This window comes from Lutra lutra, chromosome 4, assembly GCF_902655055.1.
Source record: "Lutra lutra chromosome 4, mLutLut1.2, whole genome shotgun sequence".
NCBI lineage: Eukaryota > Metazoa > Chordata > Mammalia > Carnivora > Mustelidae > Lutra > Lutra lutra.
The window spans coordinates 103,669,847-103,696,683 of record NC_062281.1 but is presented as its reverse complement, the minus strand read 5'-3'; the positions used below and the strand labels follow the sequence as shown (position 1 = coordinate 103,696,683).

The window sequence follows — 26,837 nt, the reverse complement described above, 5'->3', positions numbered from 1 at the left end:
ACCCTTCTCCTGAAGCCACTGCCTACTGTGGCCCATTTAAAATTATAACTTGGCGGGGGAGGGGTTGGCACCTTGCTGGCTCAGTTGGTTAAACATCCAACTCTTGGTTTGGCTCAAGTCATGATCTCAGGGCTGTGGGATCAAGCCCTGTGTCTGGCTCCATGCTCTGCGAGGAATGTTTTGGAGATTCTCTCTCTCCTCTGCCTCTCCACCCTCAAATAAATAAACATAAATCTTAAAAAAACAAAAAACAATTTTGTGATTTGGATATGTGTCATATCACTGTGCATGGAGAGCAAGGAATTGTGTGCTGGACACACATACCAAATATATTTGTATGTCTCCTTTGCCCATATGTTACGTAGACTGTACACTTCCAAGGACAGATCACTGAGTAAACTTGATTTGTTCATGGAACGCTGACTGCAGTCAAGGAGTGCTGTCAGTTAATGCCTCTGATTCAACTGCCTGTCTAAGCTTATGTCCTGAATGGTGAAGTCTCCCAGTTCAGATTTGAAACAGCTGCAGCAGACCCACCACCTTGGATGGTGGAAATATCCCCAAGTGACACAAAGTAAATTAGCACATATTGAAAGGGGAGTTTTCTAAGGCTTGGAATCAACCATTTTCCCAGCAAACCTCCCACCCAAGTGAGACCCAGGGGACGCCAAATGAAAGGCAGCGAAGAGAAACAGACTTGGCCCATGTATCTCCGAAAGCCAAATGCAGTCCAAGTGAACTGAAATGATTTGCCCGAACAGATTAGGTATTTTAACACCAATTCTCAGGCCTCAGAAGCAAGTCTGGCTGTTGGCAGACAGCCATCACTGCCTTATTTAATTTTTAGATTTGACTGTTAAATTTGGCCCAGTGGGAAATTGTGTTTGATTGGACGTATGAAGGTGGTGGATTCGGGTGGGAAGGCCTGGGTTCTAGCTTGGTGACTTACCTGCTGTGTGAGCTGGGACTGGCCCTTTCACCTCGTTTTTTCCTCATCTGTACAATGAGGGAAACATTCCTGCTCTGCTTGCCTTATGGGGAATTTGAAGATCAAATAAGACCATGTTTGAGAACTCTAAAATTACTATGCAGATGACCAGCGTAATTATGCTTACAGGCAGAATATCGAATCCTTTCTGCCCAGTTCACTCAATTCTGCATTTAATTTACACGCTGTGGATTTTAACTCTCATTCTTGTAGGAAAACCCTTTGGGGAGTATCGTTTTTAGACCTGGAATTGCTAATCTCAGCATCTTCTGAGATAAGGAAAAGACTGGAATTATGGGGAAAAATAGACCCAGAGAGACAATAGCCCAAGGACACAAAGGATTGCCACCCTGCTGTTCTTTCTTTCCTAGATGACACTGACATCTAAGCCCAAAGCCAAAGATTCTCATCAAAAGTTACGCTCACAGTTCCCCCAGTTTCCCCCTTCTCTACATCTTCTCCCTGTGGATGAAAATGCTGAGTTTGTGTTGCTATCTTGAGCCCTACTGGACACAACACTCAGTAACTCTAATGGCTGGACATAAAATATGTATGTGGTAAATATGTATAATAGAGAGAAATAAAGTTGTTCTCTTACAATCTTAAGTTTCTGAAACGACAGCTCGAGAAAACACGTTCACTGTGTTTCCACAAATCTGAGATGCCATTGCTTCTAAGACCCACTATTTTTATGTATCGCAAAGAGAGGAGAGTTTTATCAGTTAAAATACATGGGGGTGCCTGGGTGGCTCCGTGGGTTAAGCCTCTGTCTTCGGCTCAGGTCATGATCTCAGGGTCCTGGGATCTAGCCCCACGTCGGACTCTCTGCTTGGCAGGGAGCCTGCTTCCCCCTCTCTCTGCCGTCCTCTCTGCCTATTTGTGATCTCTCTCTGTGTCAAATAAATAAATAAAATCTTTACAAAAAATATGACACAGTGCTTTCTCATTACGTCAGCTGTGATTTCACAGATGTTAAAATGTGAAATATGCATCTTAGAACAGATGAAATGCAGTGTGTTTACCTCTTCCAAAAGGTTAAATTTTCTCCTTTTGGTTCTGATGCATTCTTAGATTAGCAAACTTAAAAAACATCTCATTTTTAGTCTCTGCTCCTTGCATTTACACATGGTATGCAGTCATTCTTTTAGATGGGTTGAAGGGGGACAGTAAACCTATTTTTCTTATGGGTACTATAGTACCAAGTACTCTGGCACTTGATATAGAGTTAGGTAAAGGCGGCTTATAAAATACTTGACAGAGCCAAAATTACGTTAATCCTGTGGTCTGTCACTTATTATAAGATTTAAAAGAGGAAGAAATGTTTAAGGGCGTGGGATGCATCTATGGTGGTCTTTTTTCCTCCCACATAGTGCTTCTTATTATTTTTGTTGTTAGTTATTCTGTGAAATGCCTGATTAGGCTGTAGTGGCTGTTATTTAGGTTAGACTTAGTTCAGGAAAGTGAATGAACTGTGAGTTTCCCAGTACACAGAGAAATTAGGTATGAACAGGTTCCGGTAATGAGAGCTGCCTGGGTGAAAATAATGACGTTTTCATAAAATGCAAGGAGGGATTTAGAGTCTTTCTGGGCAGAAGAGAGTATGAAGAACAAGAAAATACAGCTTCTGTGACAATCCTTTGGACACGTTCCAGGGACCAGAACTTGCTCATAATTCTATCGTTGGGGACAAGAAAAACTGCACCTGTTTCTAGCCCGTTCTGAACTTCCCTTCTCACCTTACTCTTGCCTATCAGGTCATTCCTTAAAAACAACGGCCAAGAGAGTCACCACACAGAAAGGATTTCTAAGGACTAGACCATGGCCAGGTGGAGAGGAAGGATCCAAGTCATTGTAGCTCCTGTAGGCTTCCTAACAAGCATTTGGGCACCATCCCTGCTCACTGCCTGGGAAGAGGTGGGGGTAAGGGGGTGTTTGGCTGGTGTGGTACCATGTTGGCCAGTCAGTAGCCACCACGATCCTTGCTCCCTGCTGGGCGGGGTGGAGGCAGGGGTCTGGCGTGGTACCACATTGGCGAGTGTCAGTAGCCGTCACGCTGGGTGAGCAGTGGGTGGAAAGCTATGAATGTTTGATCCCTGCTAATGCACATCTTGCCCTTTGTTGTCTCCCCTGTAGTCCGAGTACCACTACGAGTACACCGCGTGTGACAGCACAGGATCCAGGTGGAGGGTCGCCGTGCCGCACACCCCGGGCCTGTGCACCAGCCTCCCTGACCCAGTCAAGGGCACTGAGTGCTGTAAGCAGTCCTGCTTCTCGCCCTTGGCCTTTGCCCCAAACCTCTCGGCATCGGAGCTAGGACCTCCCCGACAGTGCCACTGACTTAAGGAATCAGATTTTTCCCTCGTTTAACCCCCTACCCCTTTGAGATTTGGCGCAGAAATGTTATTTCATGGCTGCAAACTGGGCATCTAAATTTGCCTTTATTTTCATTTTTTTTAATTGAAATCCCATCAGGGGATAAAGAATGAGCAACTCCAGCTGTGTGCCACTCAGATCTTTTTTTTTTTTTTTTTTTTGGTTCACATCCATTTGCTTTTGTGCCTGGGCAGGTCTCTCCAATCTACGCTCACCAGCCACAATCAGTCCCTAGGAAAGACTGTGATTTGCTTTTGTTCTTGAAAAGGAAACCAGAGAAGATGAATTTCTGCAGAGACAGATCTTTAAAATGCACTGGGCGTCGCTTCAGGGAAGAGAATTTTCCCCTGCCATGGAGCTGCCTGTGCAGTGGGGAAGGTGGTGACTTGTCTGCAGCTCTGTCCCCACCTCTGTGACTCTGTTGTCCCAACTTTCCCACAGCTGGCAGCTCTTTCCCCTCCACTGTTCTTTCTAGAAATGTAAGGGGGTAACAATAGGGACTACAGTCAAGGAATACTTGAAGATTTGGAAAGGAGACTGGGGACATTTAAATTCTTTAAAAAAAAAAAAATCTTGCCTTGTGTCTGGTTCAGTCGGCAAGCAAGTGCCTGTTAAATTAATGAGTGGATATTGCTAAGGTCTGAGCAGGACCAAGGTGTGACTAATGCTAACAAATGAGCCATCTTCAGGTAACTCAGCCAACTCAGTTGAGTTCCTCCTATGGGCACATGCTATGAACCACGAAGAGACCTAAGGCCCAGTCTCTGCCTTCAGATGCCTACAGTCTTCTAGAAGAAGCAAACATTCACATCTCCATTCATTTTTTTCAGCAAAACTTAGTGGAGCCCCTGCCATGTCTGTGCCCATCATTGAGCCACTGTCCCTGGAGCCCAGAGCCTTGTGGAAGGCCCACATCAATACGATGTGTTAATATGGGGTGAAGAAGAATGGGAGTTACAGATGGATGCTTGGGGATCAGGAAGAGCTGGGGGGACCACCTGGGCAAAAAGTTTGCAGGTGGAAAAACACCAGACACACCCAGGGAAGAACATGTGGTCTGGGGCAGAGGCAACAGAGGGAGGGTAACGGAGGGGGCTGAGGCGGAGAAAATCCTGTAGGGGGAGATCAAGCTGGAAAGTTAAGTTGAGGGGAAATTATGGAAGACTTGGAATGCTTGGCTGAGAGCTTAATTCTATAACCAAAGGGGGAGTGCCTGATGATTTTTTTAAATAACAGGAATAATAGTACATATCAGTGTGTTAGAAAGACACCTCTGACCACAGAATGAGCAAAAAACAGGAAATAGGGAACCAGGTAGGAGGACACTGCAGTAGTTGAGTTAATAGGCATGAGAATCCCAACCAACATGGCGGCAGTGGAACCAGAAAGGAGACAGAGGCCAAAGACTCAAGGGGGAAATTCATGGCTACAGTGCTGGGCACCATTCAGAGGGGTCAGCACGAGAGGCCATGGTATCTTCTACTGGAGAGTTCTTAGAATAGCTGAGGCTTTCCCTTAGGAAATGTCATGGATATGCCCAAGGTCCCTCAGCAAGGCAGAGTTCCCATAGCCCTAAATCTTTTTTTTCTTTTTTTTTTTTTAGTAACAGCTTTATTGAGATATAATTTGTATGTCATAAAATTCACCCTCAAACGTGTAAAGTCCAGTAGTTTTTGTCCAATTCTTCTCCAAAAGAAACATCACATCCACAAGCAATCTCTCCCCATGCTCTCCCCTCAAAGTCCCAGGCACCACAAATCTTCTTTCTGTCTCTGTGGATTTGCCTATTTTGGACATTCCATATACATGGAATCATACAAGAGGTGCCATGGTTCTAAATCTTTGTGGGGCATACTCCTAGATCTCGATCTTCTGTTCCCCCTTTTCAGGTGCCCACAAGCTGCCCAGTTCTCCTGGGGTGGCAGGAGTCTCACCACCCTGCCCTTATCCCCGCTCTGTGTTCCAGCCTTCTCCTGCAAAGCGGGGGAGTTTCTGGATATGAAGGACCAGTCCTGTAAGCCGTGCGCCGAGGGCCGCTACTCCCTCGGCACGGGCATCCGGTTCGACGAGTGGGATGAGCTGCCCCATGGCTTTGCCAGCCTCTCAACCAACATGGAGATGGAGGACAGCACTACTGAGTCCATGGAAAACTGCACTGCGTGAGTGCCTCCTCCTCTCCCTTCCCCTGTGCTGGGCTGGGGAGGTTGGAAACAAGGGAGCCAAGTAGCCAAGGGGAGGCCAGAGCCACTTCCCACAGGACTGTTGGACATGACGCCCACCTCAGCAGACTTTTACCGATCCAAACTTACCGGTGACTAACAGGCACTTGTGAAAGGTGGAAAACTGGAGGCAATAAGGGGATAAGGTAGACAAGGGTTAAGTGGCCAGTCCACTTAAAACAAAACCTAATTGGAGTTCCACCATGGGATTTTGGATCGGGAGTAAACTTCCTCAACTTGAGTGCAACACAATGTGCAAAGCCTTAGGTATCTCCCTGGCTTTGGTGCTAACTCCTAAAACGGGCCAGTCCAACCGGTGTTTATGGGTTGCGGGGGATAGGCTAGGACCAGAGCTTTGGTCAGTGACGGTCCAAACCCCTTAAGACCCTGGGGACCAGCCCCAGGTTCCTTGGGAACTGGTGAGCTATCCTTCTCGTAGCTGTGGATATTTAATCCCAGGAACAAGAATTAAATGATGCGGCTTTTACGTGCCAGGTACTGTTCTGAATCCTTTCCCTATATTACTTTCTATAATTCTCACAAGAACCCTCTGAAATTGGTATTATTGTTCCCTTCACACACATGAGGAACAGGAGGCTCAGAGAGGTTAAGTGACTTGTGCTTTTTTACCCAGCTTCAAACCTGTGACATTGGAATGCAGACCCAGTCCCAAACTTTCTACTGCCCCGTGCAGACATTCTTAAGGAACATGTAGTGTACGCAAGGCAATGTTGGGTTCTTACAGGAGAATTGTGGAGGGATGTACAGATGTGAAAGACAGTCACCCACTGCTCCTTGTTCAGTATTGACAAAGAAGATGGGACAAGGGCCACCAGGGTGGCTGAGTCAGTTAAGCGTCTGACTCTTGATTTTGGCTCAGGTCATGATCCCAGGGTTGTGAGAGGAGCCCCAAGTCGTCTTCAGGCTCTGCGCTCAGCATGGAACCTGCTTAAGATTCTCTCTCGCCCTCTGCCCCCCCCAAAATAAAAGAAGATGGGAGAAAAGTACATGAAAGTTTCTCTTATACCCAAGCAATCAAAAGGATAAAAAGAAGTTAATAATTGTTTACACTTGTGTTATACTTGGATTTCTAAAACTGGGACCAATGTCTCCCATTCCTAAAACTGGGACCAAAACCCCTCCCATTTCTAAAACTGGGACCAATGTCTCCTATTCTCTCAATAAGAAATATAGAGAAAAAAAATTATGGAAGCACCATTATCAGAGCCAGGCAGCAGGCATTTTATGGTCCAATTTTAATGTCACTTTAGAATTTAATATTTGTGTCAGAATCATTGCATGACAAGGTTGGCAGCAGAGATAGAGCCAGAGAGGGTTAAAGCTGAAAGGGGACCCATTTGCGCCTTAATAGAGAATGTGATTGACCCCAAACAAGGTGCAGGCCTCGCTCACTCAATCAATTCTTACCCTCACGAAGAAAGGGTTTCTCTCTCTCTCGGGACCTCACTGAGAGTCCAGAAATCATTACCGCTCAGCAAGACAGGATGTGGGCCGGTTAATAACAACTTGTGTTTCCATAGCACAGAAGGCTTCAGGACCTGGATCTTCAGGGAGCCCAAGACATCCCCGGGAGGGGGGAAAAGGATGTTTCTTCTCTGTAGAAACAGAGAGGAAATGGGCACCTAGAGAGGCTTTGTGATTTCCACACTGCTCTCAGAAAGGCGGTCATGGAACTAGTACCAAGAAACCGAGTGCCTGGCTTTTCTGCTCACCTGAGTATTTACCTGAATCCATGCCCACTGCCTCCACCCTGACCAGAGCCCGCCTCCTGCCTGTTCTGGGCACCCCCAGCTGGTCTCAGCTTCCACTCCAACCTCTGTGGGGCCCCTGGCCATCAGTGGCCAGACCCATCTACTTAAAACATAGAGCCAACCGCAGTACTTCCCCGCTCAAAACTCCATATTCTACGGATTCCTGTTTTCTGGGAATAAAATCCAGTACCTTGCCACAGCCTGCATGGCCCTGCCTTGGTGCAGCCTCTGCCTTCCGCCCATTTCGCCGGGATCCAGCCACGCTGGCAACCATGCTCCTTCCCTCCTGGGTCTTTGTTTTGTGTGTGGGTTTTTTTTTTTTTTTTAAGATGTTATTTATTTATTTATTTGAGAGAGAAAGAGAGTGTGCAGCATGCATGAGTAGGGGGAGGGGCGGAGAGAGAGAATCTCAAGCCCACTCCACACCCAGCAAGGAGCCTAACGCCGGGCTCCGTCTCACAACCCTGAGATCATGACCTGAGCCAAAATCTAAAGCCGGACCCTCAACCAACTGAGCCACCCAGGTGTTCCCCGCCCAGCTCTTTGGACACAGTCTCCTCCAGCTCTTTCGGCTGATTCCTGCTTTACCCTCAGGTCTCTGCCTAAAAGTCACTTCCTGGGAGCTGCCAAACCTGGCCCCATAGATTCCCATTACATACACACTGTTCATCTTCTATTTCTCTTTACGGCACTTATGAGACTGATTACTATGTGATTAGTTGTGTGATTAGGTAAGTGTCCTAATCACTTCGGTGCCTCAATTTCCTCATCCTAAAACAAAACAAAACAAAACAAAACAAAACAACCAGTGGTCTTTTTCTTTTAGGCTGTGGTGAGGATTAAATGAAATGATCCGTGTGAAGAATTTAGAGTAATGCCTGGCACTAGAAATCAATCAACATGTGTTGTTATTGAACAGGAAATGATCTGCACCAGAGACAGCTCTGACAGAACCCAGAATCGTGGTGCCTTGTGTAAATGTAGCCCACTGACGGCATCCTTTTAATTATTCATCTCACTTTGGGAGTTATTTATAGATAACGCCATGGAGCCCATCAGCACTAAGGGTTGTCTCTTTTTTTTTTTTTTTTTAAAGATTTTATTTATTTATTTGACAGAAATCACAAGCAGGCAGAGAGGCAGGCAGAGAGAGAGGAGGAAGCAGGCTCCCTGCTGAGCAGAAAGCCCGATGCGGGGCTTGAACCCAGGACTTGGGATCATGACCTGAGCCGAAGGCAGCGGCTTAACCCACTGAGCCACCCAGGCGCCCCAAGGGTTGTCTCTTTTAACAGGAGAAATCAATACTGTTAGGTTAAGGGGAGATGTCTGGGATGAGCTCAGCTTAGGTATTTTGGATAAGCTTCCATTTGAGAATAACATCGTCGAAGAACTGTTATTATTCTAAAAACTCAGGGGGAATCCAGTGGACTATTGGAGGTCCCCTTCACTGGCCACTGTTAATAATTGCCTGGGCTGGTCTCAGGCCAAACAATGATATAATGGACTTATCTTTGGTCACCCTTTTCCACACCCACCTGTGTAATCCCGAGTCCCTCCTGTTTGCCAGGGCCACGCTTGGTGCCCGAGCAACAATGTGAGCAAGACAAGGGTGACCTCTGCCCTCACAGAGTCTGTCAGCCAGCCAGGAGGACAGACAATTAAAGAAGACTTAAATAAATTAAAGACGAATTAGAATATGACCAGAGGAGAAAGCCAAATGGCAAATAAACCAAAGAAAAGATGGTGAACCTCGATAATAATCAAGGAAAAGAGATTTAAAGCTCAAGAAGCCGTTATCTTCTACCATATCACATTGACAACAACTTTATAGTCTGACCATTCCAAACTTTGGGAGCCTGTGGAGCAACAGGAATATTCTCACATGCCAAGAGGGGCACATCCATAGCAACCACTTTGGAGAACTGTGGCAGGAGCTGGTAAAGTAGGAGGTTCACATGCCCTCTCACTCAACTTCCCCCTCAGACATGCATACAAGGAGAGGTACAAGAATGTCTCGAACAGAGTATGTACAATAGCCAAAAAAAAAAAGGAAACAATCTAAAAGTCCATTAGCAAGTAATGGGTAAGTAAATACGTCAGAGCCATGCAAGGCTCTGATAGTAGCTTAGATAGTAGCAAACATGAAGAAGGAGCTTTGTGTGTGGGTATGGATGAATCCCACAATCATATTGAAATAACAAAAAAAGCAAGTTTCAGAATACAGACGTATGATGCCATTTATGTGAGGTTTAAAAACAAGAAAAACATGATCATAGGACATATTGTTTAGAAATCCCTGTAATTAGTAAAAGGGTAAAGAACCGCATGGAGATGATAAGGACCATATTCCAGAAAGTGGTTACTTGGCTGAAAGGAGTAAGGTAGTCAAGGGCTTGAGATTTACTGGGTGTACACCAAGGCTTCTGCTGTATTGTATTTCTTTTTTTTTCCTTCAAAGATTTTATTTATTTATTTGACAGAAAGAGAGAGCACAAGCAGGGGGGAGGAGCAGAAGGAGAGGGAGGGGAGAAGCAGGCTCCCCGCTGAGCAGGGAGCCCGAATCAGGGCTCCATCCCAGGTCCCTGAGATCATGACCTGAGCCAAAGGCTTAATGCTTAACTGATGCTTAACTGGCTGAGCCACCCAAGCAGCCTCTGTATTGTATTTCTCAAGCACCATGGTGGCCTTAAATCTTTCATAATATGTGTAAGTGAAGTGGAAGAGAGCTGTGGCTGCGGGAAGAGAATCGGTGACAGCTCAGAGTGCACATAGCAGATGCCAGTAGTCAAGGAGGACTTCTCAAATGAAGTGACATTTATTCTAAGATGCCTGGTACACAGGATTACACAGGAATTAAACAGAGGGAGGGAGGGGCTTCCTGGGTGGCTCAGTCAGTTAAGTGTCTGACTCTTGTTTTCAGCTCAGGTCATGATCTCAGGGTGGTGAGATGGAGCTCCATGAGGGGTTTCTGGCCATGGAAACTGCTTAAGATTCTCTCTCTCCCTCTCCCCCTCCTCTAAACAAACAAACAAACAAACAAATGCTGGTGGGCTGGAGTCTAGAGAGTAGGTACGGATTTGTGCCCTATTCTAAGGGCAGCAGGGAAGTGGCATGGTCAGGTTTTTGTTCTGGAGGACCTCCGCCACCACAGTGTGGAGGAGGGATTGGAGGAGGCAGGACTGGATACAGGGAGGCAAGATAGGGGCTGGTTCAGAGCTGGGGGTGGGGGTGCAAGGAAGAGGGAGAGCGCTGGGGTAGGGTATGGCCAAGTTGAGAGATATTTAGAAAATGAAATTACAAGACAGATTGATTGTCTCTGACGTTCTCTGGCCTTCCTTCTTCCCAGTTACCAGTTATATGCAGCATCTAAAAGTGGGCATTTCCAGGGGTGCCTGGGTGGCTCAGGGGGTTAAGCCTCTGCCTTCGGCTCAGGTCATGATCTCAGGGTCCTGGGATCGAGCCCCACATTGGGCATTCTGCACAGCAGGGAGCCTGCTTCCCCACCCCCCGCCTGCCTCTCTGCCTACTTGTGATCTCTCTCTCTCTGTTGAATAAATAAATAAAATCTTTAAAAAAAATTCTTTAGGGACGCCTGGGTGGCTCAGTTGGTTGAGCAGCTGCCTTCGGCTCAGGTCATGATCCCAGCGTCCTGGGATCGGGTCCCGCATCGGGCTCCTTGCTCATTGGGGAGCCTGCTTCTCCCTCTGCCTCTGCCTGCCATTCTGTCTGCCTGTGCTTGCTCTCTCTCCCTCTCTCTCTCTGACAAATAAATGAATAAAATCTTTAAAAAAAAAAATTCTTTAAAAGTGGGCATTTCCAGAAAACCAGCTAGACTGGATGTGTCTGCTGATTTTTCCTGACAGCTTTGGAGTTGGGCAGACCTGGGTTTGAATCTGAGCCCTGCCACTTGCTGGCTGCATGACATGGGGCAAGGCCTCCCCTGAGCTTCAGTTTCAGCATCCATTAAATGGGAAAGAAAAGAAGTCATGAATACAAAACACTGTAGTTCAGTACCTGGGAGATAAGAAGCAACCAATAAATGTTACCCCTCTTCCCCTCACAACACCTGGCATCTATCTTCTGGATAGTTCTGTAGAATGTGGAGTTGCACCCACCTGTCTTCCTTGAGTCCGCTGTATCCCCAAGCTCTTTGATCTGGAGGTCACTCTTGTTCATGTCTAAATTCCCATCTGTGAATCACAAGTCTGGAGTTCCTCAGAGACCCAGCAGGGCGTGAGACCTGCACTTCACACAAAGCACGGAGGGCCGTGACCCCGCTGATGAACATGGCTTCTGTTTCCTCACAGGTCCAAGTGGGTTCCCCTTGGTGACTACATCTCCTCCAACACGGACGAATGCACAGCCACGCTGATGTACGCCGTCAACCTAAAGCAGTCTGGCACAGTCAACTTTGAGTACTACTACCCAGACTCCAGCATCATCTTTGAGTTTTTTGTAAGCTCCTGTCACTGGGGGAGGATGGGAGGTAAAGACTGTCCAGGGCTCAGATTCACTGACAGGAATTGCAAGCATATTTCTGGTTGGGAATTTTCCACAGTGGTTTTCCCTCTGGAGAGAACTGTGGACAAAATGAGCTGAGACTTCGAGAAGCGAGAAGAAAGAAGCTGGGGGCCTCTGAAGGGAAAGAGTAGGGTCCTGGAGACTCTAGGCATTCTGACCATGCAGACAGGAAAAAGTGTATAAAGGCTTCTGAGTTCCAAGTTATTTCTTTGGCATTGATGTCCTGATGTTTTGTGTGAGTAGCTAGCTCCCACCCTGCTTCAAGGCTCATGTGTTCTGACCTCAGTCCCTAAAGGAAATTGGCAGTTCCTCTCCCATAAGAAGGGCCCTCTGGAAGGCTGTGATAGCAGGGCGGGTAAGGAACCCATTTTCTTGGAAAGCTGAGACTCTCTTCCCAAACTCCTGCCTCCTCAGGTTCAGAATGACCAATGCCAGCCCAATGTAGATGACTCCAGGTGGATGAAAACCACAGAGAAAGGATGGGAGTTCCACAGTGTGAGTATCCTGCCAGCCTCCCTGGAGCCCTTCCTGGGGATACCAGCAAAGGGGCCGTGGGCTTTCCTTCAAGGGGTGGTTCTTCCCAGTCTGGGCTCCCACCTCTCCGTCCCTAGAGGCCAGGCGTCTGACCCAATGAGGACGTTGTAGTTTCTGTCCTCTTGAGTTGACAGAGTATGGGTGGGAGATGACTTGCACTCGTGGCCTGACCCCAAGGATCAGCAGCTTGCCAGCTCTAAGGCCCAGGTCTTCTGGGGATGGGGTGTGGATACACAGAACCAGAGAAGAATGCAGGAACTCCACTCACCACTCCTGTCAGTCCTTTTAGGCCCCTTCATAGGTCTCGCCTTGGAGATACTCATGGTATATGTGGGTGAGGGAGAGGCCACGAGAGGGTGTTAAGAGGAGGCTTCAAAGCAGAGGGGAGCTAAGCTGAGCTGGGTGGAAAGGCAAAGCTGAAGAAGGTCAGGGAGGGAATAAGAAAAGGTGCTGCCCCGCAGCCGGTAAGAGGACAGGTCCCTACCAGAGGCTAATTCCATGGATTAGGGATATCTGTCTTCCTGTTTGTGGCTTAGGTCGAGCTAAATCGAGGCAATAATGTCCTCTATTGGAGAACCACAGCGTTCTCAGTGTGGTCCAAAATCTCCAAGCCCGTGCTGGTGAGAAACATCGCCATAACAGGTACCGAGAAGGGAGCAGGGCCTGGGGTCTGTGGACTTCCTGACTCGGGAGAGTTGGGGGGGACTGGGTGTCAACCCCCAGAGGGGCTCAGTCTCGGGTCTCAACCCTTGCTTCTCCATGTTCTCCATGCCGTTCTTCCTCCCTAGGGGTGGCCTACACTTCAGAATGTTTTCCCTGCAAACCTGGCACGTATGCAGACAAGCAGGGCTCTTCTTTTTGCGAACTTTGCCCAGCCAACTCCTATTCAAATAAGGGGGAAACTTCCTGCCACCAGTGTGACCCCGACAAATACTCAGGTGAGGTTCCTGAGGGCGGGTAGAGTTGGGGGAGGGGCGGGTACCAACAACCAAGGGGAGAAACAGGAAGGAGAACCATCCTTCTGGCCATGCTGAAGATGACTCTTCGTGAACCCCTGCTCCTGGACGCTGGAAGAACCCTGCTGATCCATACTCCACCCATCACTCCGGAAGCAAAAGTGAAATCATTCACAAGTAGTTGGTGAGCCTCTCCTATCTGCCAGGTCCTATTCTAGGTGCCTAGACTACAACAGCAAACAAAACCCTATCTTCACGGAATTTACATTCTGGTGGGGGGAGGGGGAGACAGACAATAAACAAGAATGATAATAAATATATAATAAATTATAGTATGGTAGACAGTAAACGGCGCAGGGTGCTGTGGCAAAAAGAAAAAGCAGGTCAGGGCTAGAGGGATTAAGAAAGTTAGGGAAAGGGGTTGCAATCTTTTTTTTTCCCCTAAGCAGTGAAATTTGTATAAATGAAATTTTTTTTTTAAGATTTTATTTATTTATTTGACAGACAGAGATCACAAGTAGGCAGAGAGCGAGGAAGGGAAGCAGGCTCCCCGCTGAGCAGAGAGCCCGAAGCGGGGCTCGATTCCAGGACCCTGGGATCATGACCTGAGCCGAAGGCAGAGGCTTTAGCCCACTGAGCCACCCAGGTCCACTGTATAAATGAAATCTTATATAAGATTATAATTATAAATAATAGATACAGTAAGCAAAAGTTATACATTTATATATTTTAATTCATAACAGCTATTATCAGAGTTAGGTTAGAAGAGCCATGAGGCTGCATTGATGAGCAAAATATATATATTTTTAAGATTTTATTTATTTGACAGAGAGAGACACAGCGAGAGGGGAAACACAAGCAGGAGAGTGGGAGAGGGAGAAGCAGGTTTCCCACTGAGCAGGGAGCACAATGCAGACCTCGATCCCAGAATTCTGGGATCATGACCTGAGCCAAAGGCAGATGCTTAACGACTGAGCCACCCAAGGCACCCCAAGCAAAATATTTTTTTAAAAGATTTTATTTATTTATTATATGAGAGCAAGTTGGTGCTAGGGTGGGTGGGTGGGGGAGCAGAGGAGGAGGGACAAGAATACTCCTCTGCAGTGCAGAGCCAGAAGCCAGGCTCGATCCCACCACCCTGAGATAATGACCCGAGCTGAAATCAAGAGGCAGACGCTTAACCGACTGGACCACCAGGTGCCCCGATGAACAAAATGTTTTGATAGCAAAGATTAAAGCTGGAAGTTACAATCTTTTATCAGTGTGATGATCCACTGAATTCAAAGGCCTTCTCAGGAAATCAAGGCTTCCTTAGAACATAGTTTAAAAACCAGTGTTCGGGGGCTCCTGGTGGCACGGTCCATTGAGCATCTGACTTTTGGTTTCAGCTCAGGTCATGATCTCAGGTCGTGGGATTGAGCCCCACAATGCCACTGTCTTGACACTCAGCATAGTCTGCTTGGGATTCTCTCTCCCTCTCCCTCTGCTCCTCCCCCATCCCCCCACCCCAACTTAGACCCCACTTGCATGCTCTTATGCTCTCTCTCTCTTTCTCTAAACAAACAAACAAACAAACAAACAAACAAACAAATGCATTCTGAGGGCAAATAAGGGGACAGGTGTAGCAGCCTGTGGCTACAGTCTCTGAATAGCTTCCTGAAGTATCCCAATTTAAGAAAGAGAACCTGGGCTTGTGAGGGAGTCCCAAGGCCACAGGGCTCTGGTGTAAAGTGGGCAGTCCCCCCAGAGGACCCTCTTCCCAGGCAGCCCATAACTATTCCATCTTTCCTTTCTTACACAGAGCCACACACACACCCCCAGCTCAAGGCTCTCCCTCAAGCAGACCCTCAAATCTGTCCACAGACAAACCCATCCTTCACACAGGCATTGCATGACGTGTTTGCCCAGCCAGCCGAGACCAGCCATTGACCCTGTGAACTGCTTATTTCTACGCTACTTCTAAAACAAAAGTCCTATTTATCGACACAGATCTTGCCAAATGAGTGTAGTTTTCAGCAAGAACAGGAATGTTTAGATCTTGAGGGAAGTTTTTAATCTGTAAGTCTACATTCCTGTTTTTCCACTTGAATTTCTTATTCTCCTTCCGTGCTCTATCAATGGTGCCCTTGTTTGTCTTTGTCTCCAGCTGCCTTGCCAGCCCAGCAGTTGTTCAAGGGTTTGAATGGCAAGGTGGCTCTAGAAAACCCATCTGGAAATGTTTTGATCAACTCTGTATATAAATTAATTGTTATCCAGAGAGCTGTTGTGAAAGTGTTGGGTTGGAAGTCTGAGTCCTTCAGAGTCTGTTCTCCTTCTGCTACCCATTTCTCAATCTACCTCTTTGAAGAGAAAGTGAGTTTTTATCATGACTTGACTCTTCCAGAATACAGGGTCCATGGGAGGCCGGGGAAATGCAGAAATCTGATCAGAGCCTGTGATGGAATGTGCATAAAGGGAGGGACAGAAGACCCTGAGAGCATTTAGTCATCCGTTTATGAATAAATCCTGAGTGCCTGTGGGTGCCAAAGCCTGGGCTTGGTTGGAGCTGGTGCCTGCCTTCTGGCTTAGGTCGAAAAGTGGGAATGTAGTTATAGGAGCACCTAAGTGTGGTAAGTGCATTGTGCAGTGGCCACTCAGATAGGAACTCTGAGTGTAGTGCACAGTAGAGGCAGAGAAGGGACATGGTCAGTCCTCTGTGGGGAGGCAGGAAAGTCTTCAGTGGCAGTGGTCTTGAAAGAGGAGTCGGTGGTTTGATGGATGTTCTGGAGGGAGTGTAGCCAAAGCCAGAAGGCTTGGGGGTCTTGGAGAAACTCAGCAAGGCAGGAGCTGACTTGGAGAGAACTAGCATCCAAGGCTAAGAGGTGGGCAGGGAACAGACTATGGACCAGCCCTTATGTGCCATTGCTGAACATTTGGGATTTGATTCTGCGAGCAGTGGGGGCCGTTCAAGAATTTTAAACTAGGGAGTGATGTGATTTGGCTCTTGATTTTGAAAGACCACTCTAGCTGCCATTGGGAAAATGGATGAGGAAGGAAAGAGTTGGAAGCAGAGGCCACAGTCCGGAGATTTCTCAACAGGCATCATGCTGGTATCTAGGACCTAGACTGAGATGGAGCTAATGGGAATGCAGAACTTAAGGACAAAGGCTTGACTAAAAGCATCTTTCTTATTGATACCTAAAATGTGATCGTTAAGAAGAATTCCTTTGTGTTATGTTCAATATTAGGAATTCATTTCCTAGTAGAATAGCATGGGGTTTAAGAGCACGGACTCCAGAACTGAATTACTAAGGTTCAGATCTCTGCTCTGTCACCTACTAGCTCTGCCACCTTGGGCAGGTCACTTGTCTGTGCCTCAGTTTCCTCATCCGTAAAATGGAAATGGCAATAATCACATCTACCTCATAATGTTATTATGTGGATCAATTGACTATTACAGATAAAGATTTAGAGCAGTGCCTGGCATTGTAGTAAGCATTAATTTTATCACAGCTTAACCTTGAACAATACAGGGACAATAACTTCTGACTCTCCAGAAACTTAACTACTAATGACCAGAAAGAAGCCTTACTGATAAACAATCGGTCAATACACATTTTGTATGTTTTATGTATTACATACTGTATTCTTACAGTAAAAGAAGTTGGAGAGAAGAAAATGTCATTAGGAAAATCATAAGCGGGGCGCCTGGATGGCTCAGTGGTTAAAGCCTCTGCCTTCAGCTCAGGTCATGATCCCAGGGTCCTGGGATTGAGCCTCAGTAGGGGCTCTCTGCTCAGCAGGGAGCCTGTCTCCTCCTCCTCTCTCTTTCTGCCTGCCTCTCTGCCTACTTGTGATCTGTCAAACAAATTAAAAAAAAAAAAAAGAAAATCATAAGGAAGAGAAAATACATTTATAATACTAATACTGTACTCTGTGTGTGTGTGTGTGTTCCACATATAAAATGGACCCTCCTGGTTCAAACCTTTGTTGTTCAAGGGTCAACTGTGTTCATTTCCATTGAGGCTTATCCCAGCTGTCCTCTCTTTCCATGAAAGTACTCTTAGCATAGATAACAGTGATAACAAGTCACTTGGATAGTACTTTACAATTTACCGGAGTGCAGGAGTGATCTCCTTGTGTATAAAAGAATAAAGGGCAGCTCAGAGAGGTTGAGGGGGTATCTGAGCTGGACCAAGCCTTCATTAGATGATTCAGTCATCAAGGGGAATGTTTTCCTTTGATAAAATGGATCTGAATGAGAGGACATTATACACCTTGGGGTGGGGAGAAGTCCTGAAAGGAAGAGGAAAGCTCGGAGAGAGAAACCCAAGCCCCCGTGATAAACTTTATCTTCTCGCAGTCTTGCTCCCTGGGCCAACGTTAGAAGAATCACTTTTTGCTCCCTTGCCCGAACATCTAGGCAGATCTTTCAAACTTGACCAGGACCCAACTTCAACACCTTGATGAAACCTGAGCTAGGGAAGTGAGGTCCAGCTCAGCATTTGGGTTAATCATTTATTAAAACTAGGTTAGCAATCATCAAGTGTGTAAACAGCTGGATCACTTTTGCTGAAACCTGGAGCTGGGGTATCAGGTTGAGCAAATATTTGAACAAGCAGAGAAAAGTCCTTGTGTAAAATGTACTTTTTAACGTGGAACTTGCAACCTGCTAGACCCTCTATGCTGGATCCTGGGAAATGGTGTGTTTTCAGCATCTCCTTCCAAATTCCTCCTGGCCCAGGTTGTCAAAAGCAGGAATCCCTGGATCCCTCTGTGCTGAATGGGGCCTTCTGCTTGTTAACCAAGTCAATGAGCTGAGAAGACTCCAGCTGTTCCTCAGGCAGTAGCTCCCTCTTGCCCAGGCTAATCAGACAGGAGCAGAAGAGGTGTGGGAACGCGCGGTGGAGGGAGCTCCCCAGGGCAGGCCAACAAGGGTGTAACTAGGAGATTCTCTGATCTAGGAACTCATTTGGTGCCTCAGAAAGAAGAAAGGATCAGTTGAGAAATAAGACTTAACTGGAAGGGAGAGAAAGAAACTTTCAATCCTTATTTAAAATCTCATGACAAGGGACCCCTGGGTGGCCCAGTTGTTAGGCACCTGCCCTCAGCTCAGGCCATGATCCCAGGATCCTGGGATCCAGCCCCGTATCGGGCTCTCTGCTCAGTGGAGAGCCAGCTCTCCCTCTCCCACTTTCCCTGCTTTGTTCCCTCTCTTGCCGTCTCTCACTGTCAAATAAATAAATAGATAGATAGATAGACAGATAAAATACCATGACAAGGGGCGCCTGGGTGGCTCAGCAGATTGAGCATCAGACTCTTGGCTTTAGCTCAGGTCATGATCTCCGGGTCATGAGGCTGGGCTCCACACTCAGCAAACAGTCTACCTGAGATTCTCTCTCTCCCTCTGCCCCCTTCCCCTGGGCTCTCTCTCTCTTTTAAACAAATAAACACATCTTTTTTTTTTTTTTTAAATCTCATGACAGTTAGCAAATAAAAATAATTCCCACAAACACAGGGAGTAATAGTTACCAGCATTTAGTGAGCCCCTACTTCCAATGCACCAAGAATGTGCTGGCTCAGGTAAGGTAGATATTATTCATGCTCTACAAATGAGAGCTTTACGCGTCAGAGAGTTTCAGTAACTTGCCTAAAGTGACACAGCTACTAAATGGAGCGGGATCCAAACCCAGATCGTATGACTAAAAATCTCATTTCAGTCTGTCACATGGCCTGTCAGGTAATCTACAGAGAGAGGATGGCGCACTTGTATCAAATGCTTGCCTGCAGGTGACACAGCAGTCACCTGAGAAATGACAGTGACAGGAGCAGTAGTAATAGTGCTGCACTAGTCCTCTACGAAGCAGTGGTTTTCTTTTCTTTAATTTTTTTTTAAGATTTTAAGATTCCATTTATTTATTTGACAGAGAGAGACACAGTGAGAGAGGGAACACAAGAGGGGGAGTGGGAGAGGGAGAAGCAGGCTTCCCGCTGAGCACAAGCCTCACGTGGGGCACAATCCCAGGACTCTGGGATCACGACCCGAAGCGGAAGGCAGACGGTCAATGACTCAGCCACCCAGGCGCCCCGAGCAGTGGTTTTCATTCTGGAGAAAATAAATTCCCTGGAAAGTTTTAAACATTCATTTGCATAAGTTACATATATTTTTCTGGAAAAACGAAACAGGTCTTTTTTTTTCAATTTCTCAAAATGTTTATAATTCCAAAAAGGTGAAGTCCACTGCTTTAAAGAGGGATAAGCTGAAATAGTTCTTGCCATCCAAGCATTCACAGGGTTAAAGCAGAGCTAACATACGGAGAGTAGAATAAATCAAATGATAGTTGATACCTTTTTTATTAGGAACAGGTCAAGGGTTAGAGACAGTGGCAGGATGTTTGGGGGAGGGGAAACTCTTTGTCTTAAGTGGAGTCGGAGGAAATTACCACCTTATTTGTGGAGGGTGGGTGCCTTGAGAAAGGGAAAAGCCGAAGGTGGAAGGCCTTCATTGGAGGGAGATATTCAGAGAAAATGCAGGGAAGGAATTGGAATAAGAGTATGAAGGCACTGCCCTAAGCTTTCCTAAGTTTTGCTTTAATCCTTCAGGAGTAGAAAAACCACCTGCACAGGATTATGAAGCACATGGAACATGACAGGTCTCAAAAATACCGCGTTAGTTGTGGTTAGCCTGGAAAATGCTGTCTCCGGCTCCCCACCCCACTCACTGGCCCGCTGGCGCGTCCACTCCCTGATGCCCTGCCCGCCAGTGCCTTCTCATAGCACCAGGGACAGGTGCAAAGCGGGTATCTGAGCGGGGCTTTAGGTTCTGGAAGCGAGGCAAAAGGAAGGGTGGGTGGGCTGGATTTTCTTCTTCCTGCAATACCTGTGTTGTGCCGTACCCCAGGGTCTTGGAGGTCCTAGGGTCATGAGCGAGTGGTGAAGAGCTCTGTTTTCTTATGTGACTTCGCTTATTTGTCCTTGCTTTTACAATTTAGAGAAGGGATCCTCCTCCTGCAAAGTGCGCCCGGCCTGCACGGACAAAGATTACTTCTATACTCACACAGCCTGTGATGCCAACGGAGAGGTGGGTAGCATGGTCTTGGAGCCCCTTGGCCCCCAGATAGCTCCTTTGCCCGCTCCTTGGGCTTTACTACATTTGGGGTTCCAGAAGTCAGTGGAGCTGGCACGGGAGAAAATCCCACAGACCTCTGTGGGGACCCCAGGGCCTGGGAGGGGGAGTGGGGAGGCAAAGCGAGATGGCCTCTTTCATCTTCAGGTCAGAAACTGTTTTTGCCCCATTTGTTCCACTGCTTATTCACACATGCTCTGTTGCAAAAAAGCCATTGCATTTTCTTTTGCTTGGTTTCTCCCATTCGCTTGGTGCCTCTGGGCCATGCCTGCCATGTGCTCTTATTTCCTCATGGAACTCATCAGACCTGTCCCCTCAGCACTGCTTTTGTCGGCTGGCAAAGGGAATTCATTCCCATTTCCTGTCTCACTGGAGAATGGGCTGACTGTTCTGTCTCTGCTGGTTCCTTCTTTCCCCCAGGCTTTCCACCTCAGAGAGACTTTCCTTTGTAGTCTCCGTCACCTCTGAGTCAGCAGGCGTGATTTGAGTACAAATGCTCTGCCAGGCCTTGTACCCCGGCTGGGGGTCCCTGACATGATGAAGGCTCCTGCCCTCCCAGAGCTCACTGTCCTGGGAGGGAAGGTGAGAGATGAGAACAGGAGGAGGATGTGCAGGGGCCTGGGGGCAGCCGGGAGAGCTGTGACTGGGACTGGGGAGCCAGGGAAGGCCTTTCAGAGGAGGTCACGTGTTCAACAGTCAGTTACTGTGCCTGGTACCTCCCATACAGCAGTTAACCAAACAGGGTGGGGGAACATCTACTTTTACGGGGCTTCATTCTTGCTGGGGAGCAAGTGGAAAGAGAGACAACAGATAAAACATAAATAAGAGCATATCAGATGGTAGTGAGTAGAAGCAAAAAATTAAGAAAAGATGAAAAGACAGAGAATGACAAAGGGTGGCAATGCTGTTTTAGAGAGGGTTGGGATGACATTTGAGGACGTAACATTTGAACAGAGACCTGAGTGAGACAAGGGGTGGCCACGGTGGTTTCCAAGCAGAGCACATAGCACGTGTGGAGGAGGCCGACTTGTGTCCAGCAAATTTGAGGAACAGCAGTAAGTGAACTGGGATGGCTCAGGGGCACGAGTGGAAGGATTTGTCTTAGATCAGAGGTTCCAGATGAATTGTCTGTTTCCCTAAACCACAGCCTCTCAGAAAGAAAGAAGTTGGGAAATTTGCATTCAGCGTTAAGCATAAGCTTGGCTATTATTAGGATGCATAAGTGTTTGCTGGTTGGGCGGCTGGATGAATTTTCCTCTTGCCAGATAAGCATGGGATAAAGTCTGGTCCTTCGCAGTGATTGATTGCTTTTCATCATCCTCTCTTACTCCCCACCCCTCCCCACACCTGCCCTCGTGCTTCGAGCATCATTCTCTCCCCCAGCAGCCGAAGGAGAATGGCTACACAGCTCATCAGTTTTACCTTCGTTGTGCAGTGTCTGGGATTCTGTACGACCTTGTAAAAATCATTTTCATCTTCTTGGCATTAAATGGGGATGTTGAATCCTGCTGCTCTTCGCCCCCCTCGGCATAACATGTGGCTGAATGTGATGGTCTTTGCTTCCTTCTGCTCCAGTATCTTCCCTCCCAGCCTCCAGCCAAGGCCCTTTGGAGCCGCAGCGAGCTCTGCTGCCTGCCAGCCGGGGTGTCTGCCCTTGCCTGAACAGCCTGGGGCCTCTGGATGCTCAGCGAGGCCAGAGCCATTGCTCCGCCTGGCAGCCCAGCCAAGGCTCAGGGGAGGAGCCCTGCAACATGAGTGCACATGAATCAGGATGGCCTCGCAGAGCTCTCATGCCTGCACTGGCTCTGCTCAGTCTCATGCTTACATTTTGTCTTCTAAACTGTATTTTTAAATCAAGGGCCATAACTTGAGTCCACTCCCATGATCGCCCTTATGGTCTTTGCCGTGCCTTGGTGGTTCCCCAGGGACCAGGTTGACCAGTCCTCCGGGTCTGCTGCTTGTGCTGCTCCAGGAGATGGCCCCAGTCAGTGTTCCTGCTCCCCAGATCCTTCTCTCCATCAGACTCGGGGGACAAGCAGGGAGAGAGCACCCAGGTTAGAGCCCAAGTTTGGGGCTCTGGCCATTGGCTGCTCTTCACAGGGAGGAGTCTCTTCACGGTGGAACGGAGAGGGCCGGGAGAGGAGCCCCAGGACCCAAGACAGCACAGGCTCCTCTTAAGACTTGTCTTTTCTTGGGGCGCCTGGGTGGCTCAGTGGGTTAAGCCGCTGCCTTCGGCTCAGGTCATGATCCCAGGTCCTGGGTTCGAGCCCCGCATCAGGCTTTCTGCTCAGCAGGGAGCCTGCCTCCTCCTCTCTCTCTGCCTGCCTCTCTGCCTACTTGTGATTTCTCTCTGTCAAATAAATAAATAAAATCTTTAAAAAAAAAAAAAAAAAAAAAGACTTGTCTTTTCTTATGCTGAGTAAAGTGGATGGATGCCTTATTGGTCCACCTTTTCAGATGCATTGCCGGGCTGCCCAGAGCATCGTGCCTTCAATGCAATCCGCTCTTGTAGATTACACCTTTTATCTCTCTGACTTGGCCCAAGGGCCACACAGGTGGCTTTCCCCTGCCGAACCAGGAGCCTCCCCAGGTTATCCCCTCTTCTGTATCCCATACCTCCATCAAAAGAGTAGGGATGGCCCTAGTGAGTGACAGATACAATGTTTTCCTTGTCCACTGATCTGATGGCTGACCGTTCCTCTTCCCATTACCCCCAGCTTCATCGAGATGTAACTGATGCATAACTTTATGTAAGTTTAAGGTGTCTACTGTATTCATTTGATATACTTATATATCGCAAAATGCTGACCACCATAGCATTAATTAACACCTCCATGATATCACATAATTATCCTTTTTTGTGGTGAAAACATTTAAGATCTACTCTCTAAGCAGCTCTTGGGTATATACAGTAGTATAGTACTATTAACTGTAATCACCTTGATGCAACTTAGTGCCCCAGAACTTACTGGTCTTATAACTGCAAGTTTGTAACCCTTGGCCAACATTGTCCCTTTTGTCTTGATGTCCCATCGAGACAGTATCCATCCACCCACACAGATCGTTCTTACGCGATTATTGTCCTTGCTAAATGGTGAGCCCCTTAAGGGAAGGAGCCATGTCTCTTTCATTGCTGAGCCCCCAGTTCTGGCACACAAGTGTAGTAGGCTTCTATACATGTCTACTGAATAAATGCAAAAGCAAGGAAAATACTTGGAAGACACATGGGGACATCCCTTTTTATGTTTTGGGATTTTCATCAGCTACTTTTCCTGTGACCTTGGTAGTCATAGGATGCTACATTGGAACCAGAGCTTTCTCTGGAGACAACTGGTCCTTCCCTTCTCCCTGTCACACATATCCTCGCTGAGTATACCCTTCTTCATGCAGGCAACACTCAGTGGATATTTACTGAGCATGGCCATGTGCTGGGCTCTGGACCAGGAGCATGGAATATGTTGGTGACCAGAAGGAGGTCCCCTACCCTCATGAAACTTTCATCATAGCCCAGAGTCCCCCCCACTACCACCACCACTCTAAAGATGTGTTAAATCCCACACAGGCTGAGCCATTCTTCATCCGTTTCTGCAGACCCAGCTCATGTACAAATGGGCCCAGCCGAAGATCTGCGGTGAGGATCTCGAAGGGGCCGTGAAGCTGCCTGCCTCCGGGGTGAAGACCCGCTGCCCACCCTGCAACCCGGGCTTCTTCAAAACCAACAACAGCAGCTGCGAGCCCTGCCCTTACGGCTCTTACTCCAACGGCTCTGGTAACCTCTCTGTCTGCGTCCTGTCCATTCCCACGTCCCCTACCTGGGTGGGCGGTGTGGCTACTCAGAGCGGTCAGTGGAACGTGCACACTGCCCACCACTGTTGTCCCTTGTCTGAGGGACAGCAGCTCCCATGGGGGTGGCTGTGGCCTTGTTGCTGAAGGCACGGATCTTGTGGTTCCCCCAGATTGCAGCCACTGTCCAGCCGGGACTGAGCCAGCCGTGGGATTCGAATACAAATGGTGGAACACGCTGCCCTCGAACATGGAAACCACCGTCCTCAGTGGGATCAACTTTGAGTACAAGGGCATGACTGGTGAGTACCTCCTCACTACAGTCAGTGAGCTGTCAGCTCACTGCTGACGGGAGCTCTCCCGCTTCACATTTCTTCATAACAGTGATATCCTCAGAAAAATGAGCTAATCACGCCATGCATCCTCTGGAATGTTCCACTCCCCACGGACGTTCGTTCTGCCAGACCTTAGTTTTATAGATAGAACCAGAGCTAGCAACCATGTGCACACACTCCAAAGGACTTGCTCTGAGATCTTCAGAGTCTTTGACCAAAGTAGCAGGATAGATAACATGGTTTTGCTTTGGTGGCGGGTCTGGACTCCTCAAAGGAAGGTGTTCTCTCTCTCTCTCAGAGTGTCAGCGGGGTGTATGTTTCCCTGCACCTGGGACCCCTGGGGCACTGACTCTCCCCTCTCCTTTTCCAGGCTGGGAGGTGGCCGGTGATCACATATATACGGCTGTTGGAGCCTCAGACAATGACTTCATGATTCTCACTCTGGTTGTGCCAGGATTCAGGTGAGGGATACAGAGCTAAGGGAAGCCCACGCCACCTTGACCACATCCAAGTCCAACATAGCTTGGAATGTTGTAGAGGAGAGGGTTCTGGCATGTGGAAGCATGAGTTCAGAACAGAGGGGAGCAGGGTAGTGGTCTGAGAGCATTAACCTGAATGTTAAGGTGGTTTCCTAGTTGCTGCCCACACTGGCGGACCTCCGGCTGGCACTCTCTCACACATGGCTTCTCTCATGGATTGGCCCCACGCTACTTGAATTCTTCCTCTTCATGCCATCAGATAAAATGTTACAAACAAACACACAACTTTTTAAAAAGAGGGCCAGGGGTGCCTGTGTGGCTCAGTCAGTTAAGCATCTGACTCTGGATTTCCGCTCAGGTCATGATCGCATGGTTGTGGGATGGAGCCCCGCATTGTGCTCTGAACTCAGGAGGGACTCTGCTTGAGATCCTCGCTCTCCCTCTGCCCCTCCCCACTGTGTACTTTCTCTCTCTCTAAAATAAGTAAATAGGGGCGCCTGGGTGACTCAGTGGGTTAAAGCCTCTGCCTTCGGCTCAGGTCATGATCCCAGGGTCCTGGGATCGAGCCCCACATCGGGCTCTCTACTCAGCGGTGAGCCTGCTTCCCCCACTCTCACTCTGCCTGCCTCTCTGCCTACTTGTGATCTCTCTCTGTCAAATAAATAAATAAAATCTTTAAAAAATTAATTAAGTAAGTAAGTAAGTAAATAAACCCTAAATAAATAAATAAATAAATAAATAAATAAGTTTTTAAAAATTTAAAAAGAGGGCCAGAAGTATCCATAGACAGTTCGTCTTCATTTGGGACAAGAAGACTGAAATGGATGGCTCTTGCTGTCATAATGATCCCCATATCCCAAGAAGACCTAGGCCATTAAGCAATGTGTTTGCCATTAAAATAAAGACTACAGGCAATGTGGTGTGGTGAAAAGAACACTCTACTGAAAACAGGCACTTGAACTTCACCAGTTACTGGCTTTGTGAACTCGGGGAAGTCACCATGCTCCTGTAGGCTTCAGGCTTCTTGTTGGTAAAACAGGGGGATTGATAGTCTGTGACTTTGGACTAACTCAGGTTGAGATGATTTTTCCAGCCCAGTGGTTAGCATAACTGTGTAGATAGGAGTTGGGACTGGTGGTCCTTAGGATACAAGCAAATGGCCAAGGACAAAAGAAAAGCCATAAATGGATTTCCAAAGCCAAAGTGAATTCTTCTGCCCATATGAGCTTTCAAGATGAGGGAGGACCGCTGAATGCGTTTCCCTATTGCCAGTCTGGCTTCTCCATTACCTTCTTCAGGCTCCCTTCTTTCCATCACTGGCACAGTGCTCAAGCCCATGGTAGTTGCTCAAAAGGAATAATGTCTCTTCCCTTAATTTACACTACTCAGCGATGAGCTGAGTAAATTAATTTATAACCCATTTGCAGGGTGAGCTCGGTTTTTAGGCTTTGGAGGGATGGGGGTAACATTCCCAAAAGGACATTTCAATTTGCAAAGCTGACTGCTCCAGTAGAGTGGATCCTCACCTCTTCCACTCACCACCCCTACCCCACCTGCCCCCTGGGGCTTGGCTCTGTCTTCCCAAAAGAAGGACCAGCCTAAGAACTTGGCTGAAGAGATGACAAATTGAAATATCTGCTCATTCGACCCGAGAAAATTTCCCACCACCCCAGAGAGTGAGCTGTTAAGTGCATGTAGGTACTCTCGAACCTTGATGTGCTTCTCCGTCACCTGGGAATCACGTTAACGTGCAGATTCTGATTCAGTGGGTC

At 47.6% G+C, this 26,837-nt stretch overlaps 1 protein-coding gene across 5 annotated transcripts in view; it reads left to right on the top strand.

The window, feature by feature from the left end:
* The window catches only part of ELAPOR1 (endosome-lysosome associated apoptosis and autophagy regulator 1), a 71,392-nt gene that overhangs the window by 31,027 nt on the left and 13,528 nt on the right, over window positions 1-26,837 (top strand). For all 5 annotated transcript variants that reach the window (XR_007126667.1, XM_047726231.1, XM_047726232.1 and 2 more), the window contains exons 2-11: window positions 3,122-3,242; window positions 5,328-5,520; window positions 11,660-11,807; window positions 12,288-12,368; window positions 12,944-13,049; window positions 13,196-13,345; window positions 20,335-20,423; window positions 24,060-24,237; window positions 24,425-24,553; window positions 24,957-25,047. Coding sequence is in view for 4 of the 5 variants with exons in the window: in XM_047726231.1 (XP_047582187.1) it covers window positions 3,122-3,242; window positions 5,328-5,520; window positions 11,660-11,807; window positions 12,288-12,368; window positions 12,944-13,049; window positions 13,196-13,345; window positions 20,335-20,423; window positions 24,060-24,237; window positions 24,425-24,553; window positions 24,957-25,047 (1,286 nt within the window). In the remaining variant the exon portion in view is untranslated. The remainder of the gene's footprint in view (window positions 1-3,121; window positions 3,243-5,327; window positions 5,521-11,659; window positions 11,808-12,287; window positions 12,369-12,943; window positions 13,050-13,195; window positions 13,346-20,334; window positions 20,424-24,059; window positions 24,238-24,424; window positions 24,554-24,956; window positions 25,048-26,837) is intronic.